At 40.9% G+C, this 13,539-nt stretch overlaps 1 protein-coding gene across 6 annotated transcripts in view; it reads left to right on the top strand.

The window, feature by feature from the left end:
• Positions 1-13,539, top strand: part of PLCH1 (phospholipase C eta 1) — a 392,590-nt gene that overhangs the window by 227,034 nt on the left and 152,017 nt on the right. For all 6 annotated transcript variants that reach the window (XM_073626065.1, XM_073626066.1, XM_073626069.1 and 3 more), the window contains one exon: positions 6,287-6,414. In XM_073626065.1, coding sequence (XP_073482166.1) covers positions 6,287-6,414 — 128 coding nt within the window. The remainder of the gene's footprint in view (positions 1-6,286; positions 6,415-13,539) is intronic.

The following is a 13,539-nucleotide window of genomic DNA, read 5'->3' as shown; positions in this document are numbered from 1 at the left end:
AGCGATGTATTGATGTCCGTTTTTCATCCATCAATGGACAGCATGTGCGAAAGGGGCCTTAAGTGTTAATGTGTATGTATAGTCAGACCAGTTTTTAAGTTTTCAGTTTTCACCAGAACAACGGGTCAGTCTAATATTCCACTAGGGGACACTTGTTAAGGTGACACTTGTCTAAGAGGGATTTTCTCTTACTTCCAGTTGCATCCCTAATGAGAAGAAGGCATCAAAGATAATCTGGCAGTGGGTTTAACTCTTCCCAACAAGAAAAGTTTTGGTGTTACATACACTTTAACTTCTGAGAAGGAGTGATATTCAGATTTTAGCTAGTGTGATTGTAAACCGTGAACAAAGAGAAAGAAGATATTATTAGACCCAGGGGGTACATCTAACAAACACAAGCCAGCTAACATGTTAAAGTAAATGTCATCTAAATTCTAAGACATTTATGTTCAAATAAATTTTAACAGAATGTATTATCAGTGGACTATTTTAACTAATATATGCAGGCATATCCCAGCAGTCATTATTTCTCAGCGCATTACCTCCCCGTCTGTCTGTTTGGTTTTGTGTTGGAAAAATTACATTTCTTATTTGTCCATTAGGGGACACGGGGTGAAGTAATTCTGTAACACTGAATTATGTTACTTCATTTAGGAGACTGGACACTGGAAAATAAATCTGTAAGACCTCCTGGTATAACCCCTCCCACTCCCATTGTACTCCAGTTTTTTGCTAGTGTCCTAGGTAAATGGATGTCTTTACACTTCACAGAGAAGCAAACCCATTTCTGTACTTTTACATTTTATCAAAACCACTCGTGTCTCACTCCTTAGTGAAAGTGTTTATACAGGCTGCTTTTTACTTCGTTCACCTTGTATGTTCCCCAGGGACACCTTGAGATCTCAACCTGTTTCGGTCCTTAAGAAACTGCCGTTTGAATTTATCAGAGACACTCATTTTTCTACGCTCATTTACAAGGTTGCCTTTCTTGTCACCACCACTTCTGCGTGGAAAGTTTCTGAGCTGGCTTAAACCTGTAAATTATGCTTTCTTGTGCTACACAAAGACAAAGCTGTGTTTTCAGCCCAAGGTAGTTTCTCCCTTAGACTTTACCGAGGACATTGTTCTCCTATTTATTTGGCCTGTTCCAAGATATCCAAAGATTTTGCTTCACTGTTTGAATGTGGTATGTGGTGTTTAAACTCATCTCAGTTGCAGCTTCTTTTAGACTGATGGTTTTTGTCACTTCTGAGGGTTCTCAACACTTTTGGCTCCACTATCTCTAGGTGAATTTGGCATAGAATGCATTAAGGTGAAAACCCTTGAGACTTTACAACTCCTTCAAAGAATATTCCTGATATGTGCCTGTTGTACCATGTATTTGTATGAAAAGTATCCTGATCTCTTTGTATTGCTTCCATTGTGTGAAATCTCTGGTGTTCCTATCAGCCCCCCTTCTTTCCTTTTAAAAACTGACCAGGGGAGACCTACTGGTAGGGTGGAAGTCAGAACACTACCCACTACCAGAGGACCTGTCATCTAACCAAGTACCACACCTAACGACTGTTTCCTTTTGGTGTGTTCTTCCCTTCGGTTACTCATGGTAACTACCGGCGAGGGTTTACAATCACTTTAAAAGGCTTGCCACAATCATTGAGTTACATTGTGGACTTCTGCGAATCTGGCTGAAGATCTGTGCGGTAGTACTAGAAGGTGCTATAACTTTTAGGGGTTGATTTACTAAAACTGGAGAGTGCAAAATCTGGTACAGCTCTGCATAGAATGCAAACAGCCTCCAGTTTTTTTTTGTCTAAACTAATTTGAACAGGCTGAAGTTAAAAGCTGATTGGCTACCATGCACAGCTGCACCAAATTTTTTAAGTAAATCAACCCCTTAGGCCCCTTTCACACAGGGTTATCCGTTTAGACGTACTGAGCTTGCTCAGCAGAGATCGATCCATTGATCCCCACTGAGCCAATGGATGGCAGGTCCGTCTTTGCTTACTGGGCAGGGATGGACCTGTCAGAGCCCCGCTCTCCTCCATGGGGGCTCGGATGAAAACGGACCACCTGTCAGTTTTCATCCGATCTAATCCACCAGACAGATGGAAAATGGGATCGGATGTCAGCGGGCATATCACCGCTGACATCCATTGCTCCATAGACGTATATGGAGCGTCCGTTCAGGTCTGCCTAAAAAACTGACAGGCAGACCTGAACGGTCCGCACGTGTGAAAGAGCCCTTAGTGTCACATCTGTCTGACCTGGAAATCCTGTGAACAGAATGGGTCTCCAGGCAGGAGCTGTGACGTGCCAAAAAAGAGCATCTCCGAGGACTGCAACAGTCTCTGAGCTACTGCTCTTTTCTATAGTCTGATAGCTGAATGCTTTGGAAGCTCTTTTCAGCTTTTTTAGAAAAAATGTAAAGCTTTTTTTTAAAGTTGACATCCTTATTATACTTTTCTGAGATATCCTTGTAAATTAACAAGTAGAAATGCAGCATACTATTGTGTGCATAGGATCCATTTCCCATATTTTCATTTTTTATAATTTTTTTATTCGGTAGAAACTATTGCAGTTACCATCTAAACAACAAGTAACTTTGTTTCCTACGTGAATCTTTTTTGTGTGCAGATCGGGGCGATGTGGGTTGACTCTCAAACTCGGCAGATTGATTCACTCAGCTCTAATTATAAACTCACATAATTTCTCTAGATCTGTTTGAGTGAGAATAAAATGAACAGCTGGAAGCCTGCTGTATGCACTGAGCCCATAGCTGTTCCAGCTGGCAGCAAAACTTGACAAGAGCCACAGAGGAATAGGCTGAGGGAGATAGGGTGGAAGATGGCTTCTATTGTGCAGATCAAGTGTAATACAGGGACAGCAGATACACAGAGGGGTGGAGACTGCATTACATTCTAAGGCATCAAATTTTTCATTTTATGTTGCTATTGCCTTTATTGTATGCAGGAATCTACCCTATTTCCAAATACTGCTGCCTTACGCACTCCAAATTACAATAGTAAATGGGCACCATTTAAGTTTGTTTGATGGATAAATAAAGAAAAAAACAACTAAATACTAATCATAAGCAGTTTTTAAGTTCACTTCCTCATCCCTCAGTGATGTTGCCCTATAAAATGGCTATTTTCCTTTTATCGAATAAATACCTTAATATATTGTAGATGTATTTAAATAGAACTACTATGAATTGTATATCTGCAAATAGCCTTCATTATATTTAAAAGTGTTGCTAAACCCACAACAGTAAAATCAGTCTGTATATGTAGTAAAGCATGCTTTTTATACTCACTGTGGAACCTAAAGGGCTAATCTTCCACATTGTGTAAAAAGGCTGTTTGATTCTGTCTTCTCCAGTCCTCCCCTTCTTTTACTGTCCACAATCCATCTCCTGATAGAACAGAGCTTTGGGGGCACATGCTCAGTTTGGTGTGTATTGCTAGAGAGTTTTTTTTTTGGGAGGTTTCAAATGATTAGCACAGGGCCAATCAGCACTGTCCAGACAGAAAGTCAGGGGTCATGCAGCCTCATAGGATAGTCAGAACTGAATGAAAACTCCTCCCACAAGCTTTAACCAGTGCTGGACCTGGCACTGATAGAAGTCACAAGACTGCTATATACTGCTAATAAAAGTATTGCAGGGTCCTGGGTTTAGTAACACTTTAATATTGAGAATCCATGAGGTGACCAAATTTAGGACTGCTGCACAAAGCCAACATTACTGCTGCAAATGCCCAATAGTCTATACACGCACAGAATACAAATAAACCAAACCAATTTTTATTTTTATTTTTATTTTGGATGAATACTAAAGTAAAGCACCTAAAGAAACCCCTTGCTGATATAATGGCTGACACAGAGCAAGGATAAATAGATGTAGCCAGGCACCTCACTGTGTAGTCTAATGACTTTTCTGACTGTTCATTACTAACTGATGGGATCCCCCCCAGCTGTAGATGGCATTATCTGTATACTATATGCATCTAAAGATTCATAGAAAAACTAGACTGTCTATGGCTTTAGCAGGTAACCCTGATAAATGCAGGGCAATTGCTTGCTATTAGCCTTCTTTTTCCAGTTAATACAGAGGTAACTGTGGAACTGGCAGATGTACGTAATCCAACAAAATCTTCTAGACCCAGTTATTCTCCATTGTGTGCCACCATATTGCTTCTTTCAACACATTGAAAAGCTGAAGCCTGTCTGTAAAGCACATTCTGCATATCAAATTCACCTCTGCCCATTCTGCCAAAACATGACAGCCATGTTTTAGTGAGTTTGTTATACACAAGTTTTAATGGGAAATGGTTAGAGGTACCACTGGTTTACATTCATGAGGAAAGGAATTGTTTGCTTTGATTTTAATAATAAGAATTAGTTCCCTGCATAAAAATAAGGAATATTTTCATCTTGATGGTAGATTTCTTCACCCGGTTCTGCAGGAGATACTCAGCATGAAAAATATGTGGCACGGGCAGCATTATCTGCAGTGCAAGCAACAGTATTAAATATCTTAGCACGGATTATATAAAGATACATTTTGGTTGCTACACTTTTGCAAATTGCATTTTGCTTTATGGAGGAGGATAATTAGCCAGTATATAGTATACTTTACAGCATTAAGTTGTCTGCTAATGAGAAAAATGCAGTCTTTACTAAAATTACAGCAGTACAAAAGATAAACCAGAATGAACCCAACATCTTCTTTTTGACACAGATAAAATCCATCAGAATGTATTATAACATGTTTGTTAAAATTTGCATTCCAAGCATTTTTTTAATCTCCCAGTGGACTCATAAGTGCTATTAATTCAGTGGAAGAGGCATCGTTAATTAAACATTCATGAGACTTTGCTGGAGACCTTCTAATTTTTCCATACAACACTGAAGATGACAGAAAATGTTACTTGGGAAACAGCTTAGAATACATTTTGGAGCACCTTATATATGATAATATTCTAATGAAATGCATCCTGTAGCTTTTTAGCAAGTGCTACAAAAGATTGAGGCCCGATCCTTTAGGACACATTATGCTATAAAAGTACTTAAATGTAGGGTTTTATGCTTCTGCTGAGAAACTAAATGAAGTACACCCGATAGTTTTATTGAAACTTTCTCTGATCTGAAACAAGCATCTTGCCTTCCAGTAAAGTGCAACAGAGACCATTAAATTATATAAACAGGCTATTATTTTAACTGGATTTTTCCACAGTATAGGAGAAAACTAAAGAGTTTTAAAAGAAAGAGAAACTGAGAATGAACAGGTTGTGATCTGGTCCTAGACCAGCTTGTCGTTGTCTTCCCTTTCCTTCACCTTCTTCATTGTCTCCTCGTGTTTCGTTGCCGGTATCATGCACATAGGCAATGCAGTGTTTTAGAAAGCTGGCAGAATCATAGACTTATTTTGAAAGGAAGCGGGAAAACAGAACCATTGTGTATGGTGAGGAAGTAGAAGCTAGAACCCTCATAGGGGTGGCACAGTGGCTTAGAGTTTAGCACTTCTGCTGGGGCTGTTTACCTGACATAAAAGATGGTGGCATCCAGCAGGGCTTTTTAATGCCTTCACGGGGAGGCTTTTATAGGTAAATAACATCCATATTTTACTGTACATATCATCTTCTGGGGAAATTGTTGTTGAAATGAATAGTCTGACTAGTAGTCTCTTTAACGTTTGAACTGTTTTTGTCATAGAGATCTTCTGTTCATAGTTATGCAGTAGCTTGCAGAAATAATGAGTCATAGTCTGAAAAATCCATTTTCTTTAGTCTTCCTTAAGTAGTTATTCTGATATGATTGTTGTGTGATGGCAATCCTTTCCTTTGCCAATATTTACAGTGATTGCTGCCAAATATGAATTGTGCAGCTTAAAAACAAATCTCTACTCCAGCCTATCTCCAGAGACCCAGTTATTCCCTCATTGGTGCCATAATCTTGGCTCTCACATTGTGGAGAAGGAGGCCTTCATTTCTGCCCTCCAAGTGACAGTCCAGTGTCACTGTTCTTTGTATATTTAGGCAGTCCAGGGGGGAGGAAATTTGCTGACTTTGACAAAAAGTCAATATCCAAGTATGAACAATAGTGCTGTTAAATGTAGGTTGCACATTTTGGTTATATAGGGTGAATTATGAAGGTATCACTCTGACTGCATGTCTGTGAAATAGAAAAGTTCGCAGAAATAATGATTATAAATAGCTTTTTGTGTTAAATAAGTACAATTCTTGGGCACATTTATTGGTTTCAGCACTTCCTTAATGGATCCATACATGGGTGAAACAGACATTTGAAGAAGCTGACAAGAACGGGGATGGCTTGCTGAACATAGAAGAGATCTACCAGCTCATGCATAAGCTTAATGTGAATTTACCTCGCAGGAAAGTCAGACAGATGTTCCAGGTTAGTTCTTTTTTTTTAATTTTCTTTTTCTTAGACTGTTTTTTTTTTCCTCCTTGTTTATAACAATAAGTAGGCCACTTACTTCTAAAAACCCTGTGGCCGTTGTGAAGAGGTCATGCACTTTTCCAGTCAGCGTATACATAAAATCATGAATATTGTTACAGCCGATTTAATGAAATGATTGTGCCTGAAATGTTGTGTTATTTTACTCCTAATCCCCTTGTGGGTAATCCACCATGCAAACTAATGTCAGCCATCACCTCAGACCTCTTTATGAAGCTACTCATTATGGCTATTGCATTTGACATGCTTTAATGTCCCTTTTCAGGAGACTCTTGTTACTGATACGTATAAGACCTCTACCTATAAGTGCTTCTTTTCTAATGAGATTGTTAATAATTGTTTTAGGTATTATCACAGGACTCTTTAGCTGTAGAAATTAATACACATCAGGCCAGGCCCAGGCCAATTCTGACCTACATGTAAAAAAAACATAATCTTTTTGCTAGAAAATTACATAGAACCCCCAAACTATATATATATATATATATTTTTATTATTTTATTAATTTTTAGCAGAGGCCATAGAGAATAAATTGATGGGTGTTGCGTGTTGAGCGGTATTTGCGCAGCGGTTTTCCAAATGGAAAGTTTTTGGGGAAAAACAACTTTAAGACATTCTAGTGAATACAAATGCAATATAATACACAATGTTTGGTAAAATATAGAAGATGATGATACATGAAGCAAAAAGATACCTAAAATGTCACACTTTAAAATTACGTATGTCTGTGGAATGGCGCCAAACAGTACCTTAAAATGGGCACTTACCTTCTCTTTGGCAGTTCCCTGCTGGCACTGTTTGCTCCTCCTTCATCCAGATGCCTGCGCTATGGGGGCACCCATGCACACACGCTCCCAAGCAGGGCTGTTTGTGTCCATAGACACACGCAATACTGATAATTCATGCCCCCACTCTCTCCTCAGAGGAGTTATGGCCTGTGGCTCCCACTGCTCTCATTGTCTCCTGTGAGACGAGGAAGTGAGGGGAGCTGCACTGCAGCCGGGACAGTGCTCGACTGTTGATAGGACTAAGGGAAATGTGTAGGGATGGGGGGGATAGAACAGGTAGTGGGGTGTATTTTTTACCTTAATGCTGAGAATGCATTAAAGTAAAAATCCTTTTCAGTTTAGAACCACTTTAGGCATGTGAAATTTTGGTGTTGGCACAAAGTAATCGCTTGACTTATATATTTTTTTTTTTGTAACCACTTCAATACTGGCACTTTCACCCCTTCCTGCCCAGGCCAATTTTCAGCTTTCAGTGCTTTCGCACTTTGAATAACAGTTGTGCGGTCATGAAACAATGCACCCAATTTAAATTTATATTCATTTTTTGGAGACATATAGGACTTTCTTTTGGTGGCATTTAATCATCACTGGGTTTTTAATTTTTTGGTTAAACAAATAAAAAAAGACAGAAAATTGTGGAAAAAATTTTTTTTTTCTTTTCTGTTATAAAATTTGCAAATAAGTAATTTTTCTTTTTCACTGATGTGTGCTGATGAGGCTGCACTGATGAGCACTGATAAGCTGCACCAATGAGCAGTGCCGCTGATAGGGCAGTACAACCGACCCTGTTGTACCGGGCCTGGCCTCGCTGTGTGGCTGTCTGGGCCCGGCCCCGACAGCTACACAGCGAGGCAGGGCAGCATTACAGTTCATTCCTGCATTAAATTAAAAAAAAAATGAGTTTGCTAAACTTCTACCCCACCCCCAACTGGTTTATGGAGCAGAGTTATACCATTTTCCTGGGCCCCATCAGGTCAACAGAGGGGCTTAGGTGAATGCAGAGGAGGGACTATTTCTTCATTTTCGGGGAGCATGTACATCATGCCGGCCTGCTACTCAATTAGTCCCAGCCGGCGGAGTGATATTTTGATTCTCTGCCCGGCGCCCGACAATCGCCTCCTGTTCTCAGGTGCTATGATGTGAGGAGGCAAGCGACTGACAGGGAACAAATAAGGGAGAGCATGGCTGCAATGGACACAGTGAGTGGAGTATAGAGCATAGAATCCTCACTGTGTCCTTTTACTATATATAACTCACAGCACAGTAGGTTATCATCAGCATTACAATAATCATCACAGGTAGCACAGTAAGCAGGGGCTCTATTGTGGCTCTGTCACATGGCTGCTGAGGGCGCTGACTTTGTTATGGCTGTGCTGTGTTACAGCCTGGTACATACAGCACAGCCATAAGTTAACAAAGTCAGCAAATAACAGCCATGTGACACAACAGCTATGATAGGGCACCTGCATACTGTGCTCCCTGTGATGATTATTGTAATGCTGATGATGATAAGACAGTGAGATGCCACCTTACACTTCAGTTGGGGAGCAGTAAATATGTGCAGTGGATCTGCATTTTTACCACCCCCCAAACCAATCCCCTTTAACCACTTCCTGTCCAGCGAAGTACAAGTACGCTGGATTGGAAGGGTGATAGCTCGGTCATCACTGCAGCAATGATCGAGATATAATTTTTTAGCCCCATTGATTCTGCACAAAGTAAAAGTAATCCTAGTGACTATGAAGCCACTGTATTACTTTTACAGGCAGTGGAAGGGGGTCTAACCAATGCGACTAGCAGCATTCAGTTCCTGTTACACCGTGAGAGAGATAGATGTTGTTCCTCCCACTGTGTGACGTCAGAAACCAGAAGCAACAAGAATTTTGTTGTTTCCAGTTTCAGTCTGATGTAAACACACCATTACCAGCTTGAACAAGCATCTGATGAAACCAATCTTGTTTGATCGGATGCTTTGGAGGCCAGAGGACAGATATGGGGTCTAAAAGACCCCAGATCTCTCCATGAAGAGAACCTGTTATGGCCCATGCTATCACAAGGGATGGTATTCATCCCTTGTGAAAGAAAAAAAAAATGTAAAGATACAGTGTCATTTTTTAAAATTTTTTATAAAATAAAATTAAAAAGAAATTTAAATGGCCCCCCGCTCCTTTGTGCTTACGCGCAATTGTGAACACACACGTTGGCCCCGTACACATGTGTAAACAGCAACAAACCTGCATTTTGTTATGAGCCGGGGTCAGAGGCGGGGACAGGGCATGGTTGAAAGGGGCCCTGTCAGGTAAGCTGTACGGGGCTTCATATTTTCTAAGAGCGGCCCTGCAGATGAACACTGATATGCTGCACTGATTGCCACTGATGGGGCTGCACTGATAATCAGGGCATTGATGATATCAGTGTAAAGACACAGATGATCACATGGTAAAGGGCCGCTTTGATTGGCCCTTTACCTAGATCTGTGATCAACTGTCTGAACTACACAGTGAGCACACCCTGGGGGCGCACAGGGATGCAAGATTCTGGGAGGACGTCAATAGAAGCCCTCTCAGAACTGGAAGACCGCGCTGTAACCTTCTTTTGGCTATAGTGCAGTAAGAAAGTGGTTAAAGTAGATCTTCATCTGAGCTCATCCGTCTATCCATATCTCCATGCTTTATTTTGTTGAGAAATCGCTTTGAAAAACAGCTCCTTAGCATTTTTGGCTGTGGACATCTAGAGTAAGGGCAATATATTTATTTATCATTTACTTTCAGGAATCCATCTGCCCTTAGCTCAAGCATGCATGCAGGAGAGTGTGCTTATCTGAGAAAACCCCTTCTCCTCTCCTCCCCTCCTAAAGGCAAGAAACCAGAAAGTATTTGACGAATTGTAAAAAAAAAAGTTTAAAACAAGTACATATGATATACTTTCCTATCTATTAAGGGCTCCTTCACACGCACGTGTCCGTGTATGGAGCCCGCTCTGCTCAGCGGGGGATCGCTCCGTCGATCCCGCTGAGCAGGCAGATGACAGGTCCATCACTGCACACTGTGCAGCGATGGACCTGTCACAACGCCGCTCTCCCCTATGGGGGATCGGATGACGATGGACCGTAGAGTCCGTCGTCATCCGATCCGCAGACGGATGGAAAAGTAGGTTTTTCCTCCGTCACACTTTTTCGGATCGGAGCGGGTCTAGAGGTCTATGGAGGGTCCGTTCAGGTCCGCCTAAAAAACTGACAGGCGGACCTGAATGGATCGTCCATGTGAAAGAGGCCTAATACTAGCAGCAAGAGGATTCAAAATAATCAATGTTGATTGGAAGAGTGAATTTCCACTTTAACACCCCAGGGAACCAAGTGCACATAGTATTTGGTCCCATTCTGAGCAGTGTGCCCGTTGTCCTCAAAATACACCTCTATATGCTAGCCGTAACTCCACCCTCTTTTGAAGCCCAAAGGATGGGCTGTGGGGGGGAGGTACAGTCAGCACAGAGCCCCGCCCCTTCTAAGCTGAATTATCTGTCACCAATCAGTGCTTCTTGATCATTCATAATAGTAAAGGACCATTCAGGGCTTTTGCTCTGTGTAAAGTGTAAAGTCTGCCCTGTGTGTGTACAAGCAGCCACAGATGCATTACAGGGAGACGCAGCCCTGAGCTATTACTCTTATTAATGAACAAGCAGCACTGATCTCTTGTTCATAACGGTGACAGATCACTCAGAGCTGTGACACTGTGTTTCCACCAGTAACACAGGCCAACATTGCTGATCACTCATTTATAAAACGGAAAGCTTGCACAGCACTGCAGCACTGTGTTATCCATCGGTCAGGCTGTGGATGTGTGAGGCCAGGTTCACATACGTGCTCCCGTGGTTTCCTGGGGGTCCGGTGCGTTCCTGTTCACTGGCTGAGATCTGAATTTTTGCCTAAATTTGCAGCTGAACCAGACCCAAACACACACACGACCCTTTTGGAATGCCGCCCTTGAGAGCCGGTCACACTCGCATGCAATGCTAATTGGATGGGGGAACCTCCATCCAATTTGCACATATGTGAACCCGGCCTCAAAGGAGCCTTGATGGACAGCGTCGCAGGCTGTGTGATATTTTTTTTTTTTTGTGAATAGCAGTGCTGGTCTGTGGAGCGGTCACTCCATGTAGAAAACTTGTCTGACAATGCTTAGAAACAAAGAGATGGATTTGAACAGGGTCAAGGGCTATATATACTTGGTTTCCTAGGGAGTTATAAAAAAAAAAAAGAAAACATGTGTAATGATAGTTCTTCTTTAAAAAAGCTGACTTATTAAAGGAGTTGGGAATGTTTACTCAAAAAAGAGTGAAAATTCACTTTAATTATCCAATCATGTTCAGATGAAACAAACAGGAATTAGCCTTTCACATGATTGGATAGATAAAATACATTTTCATATTTTGTTTGGGTGAATGTTCTCAAGTTCTTTAATAAGTCACCTGAAAAGTGTCACTATACCTTTGCTGTAGTTACAGGTATGTTGAAGCTTTCGCTGCACCTACATCCCTTGCAAGTTTTTTATATTCATCTATCCAGCGAGATTTTTCTGCTTGTCACACTCTTCTGAACTGGGACTGCACGTGTTTTATGCAATGTCCATCCAATTCTATGGAGAGTTCATACTCCACCAGAGCATGCAGTATAAACTCTCTATAGGAATGAATAAAAAACAGCACTTGCATGCGCTCAGCCTGGAAAATTTTGACAAAAGACTCTGTGGCCTTGTCAATGATATCTTGCGGGATCAGGGACAGGTGAGTATAATAATAGCACAGGAGAAGAGGAAGCTTCAGTAAAGGATAACTGCCCCAGAGGTGCACCTACACTTTAGGGTAAACCTGTCACAACAAACTTTGAGTCAAACCAAGCTAATGATTAAAATACAGTGGCAAGAAAAAGTATGGGAACCCCTTGGAATTAACTGGTTTTCTGCAGTAATTTGCCATAAAATGTGATATGATACTCATCTCAGTCAGAACAATAGGCATACAAAATGTGCTTACGCTGATAACACTCAAACAATTCTAATTTCTTGTGTCTTTATTGAACACACCCATTAAACAATCAGAGTAATGGTAGAAAAAGTAAGTGAACCCTTTGAGTTAATAGCTGGTTGAACCTCCTTTGGCAGCAATGACTTCAAGCAAGCTCTTTCAGTAGCTCTGTATCAGACGTGCACAATTTTCATCATTTTTTTTTTTTTTTTTTTTTACAAAAATGCTTCATTTGTAGGATATGTGGTGTGAATGGCATCTCTATGGGGTTAAGGTCTGAGCTCTGTCTGGGTCACTCCAGAAGGCGCATTTTGTTTTTTCTGAAGCCAGTCTGTGGTGGATTTACTTTGACGCTAAAGCCTCATACACACAATCGGATTTTGTCCGAAGGGCGTTGGCCAGGATCTTGTCTTGCATACAAACGGCAAGGAATTGTCGGCCGACAAACACGAACATAGTGATGTACTAGACGTACTATGAATCTTTGGGCTCCTTCTGCTAATTTTGTGTTAGTAGAAGTTTGGCGAGTGTTGATTTGCGCTTTTCATTTCGTGCTTTTCATTTCGTTTCTGAATGGCTGTTCGTCAACCAGCCATGTTGTGAAATCGGAGGAGATAACGTGTTATTTATTATTGGCCTTGGAGTTATTGCTTTGACCCAAGTCCAGTCCAGGAACAGGAGGAGGAGGAGGATTTCTTGGACCAAAAATTGGTTGCTTTAATAATCGTGACCAATTATGTCATATGTCTTTGCTGCGGGAGCTCCAGGAGAATAATCCAGATGATTTTCGGAATGACGGACCCCTGCTTTGACCAACTCTTGGCATTGTTGAACCCCTATATTAAGAAGCAGGACGCATGCATGAAGCTTTTATTTTATTTTTTGGTTGAATAATATTTTGATTTGGTATATTTTCTATATTTTTGGATGCATAGAATGCACTTTTTGGTTAAGTTCTATTGGCAGATAGCATGTCTATTTTTCTTTGTTTTCTTTTTTTTAATGCACAATAAAAAAATTGTGGAGAATAATACTTGGCTATGTGTTTTACTTCAAATGATAGTTTGGGTTTAAGCCTCGTAAACCCAATTGGATTTTCCGACAGGAATTGTGTGATGACAGGCTGTTGGCGGAAAATCCGACCGTGTTTACTCTCCATCAGACAATTGTTGGCCAACTTTAAATGGATAAATGTTGGATGGCAGATTTTTAAATTTTCCGCGGACAACGGTCTGTTGTAGGATTTTCTGAG

The sequence above is a fragment of the Aquarana catesbeiana genome, linkage group LG04, assembly GCF_042186555.1.
Source record: "Aquarana catesbeiana isolate 2022-GZ linkage group LG04, ASM4218655v1, whole genome shotgun sequence".
NCBI lineage: Eukaryota > Metazoa > Chordata > Amphibia > Anura > Ranidae > Aquarana > Aquarana catesbeiana.
The sequence above is the reverse complement of the archived record's forward strand: the minus strand, read 5'-3'. Positions and strand labels throughout refer to the sequence as shown.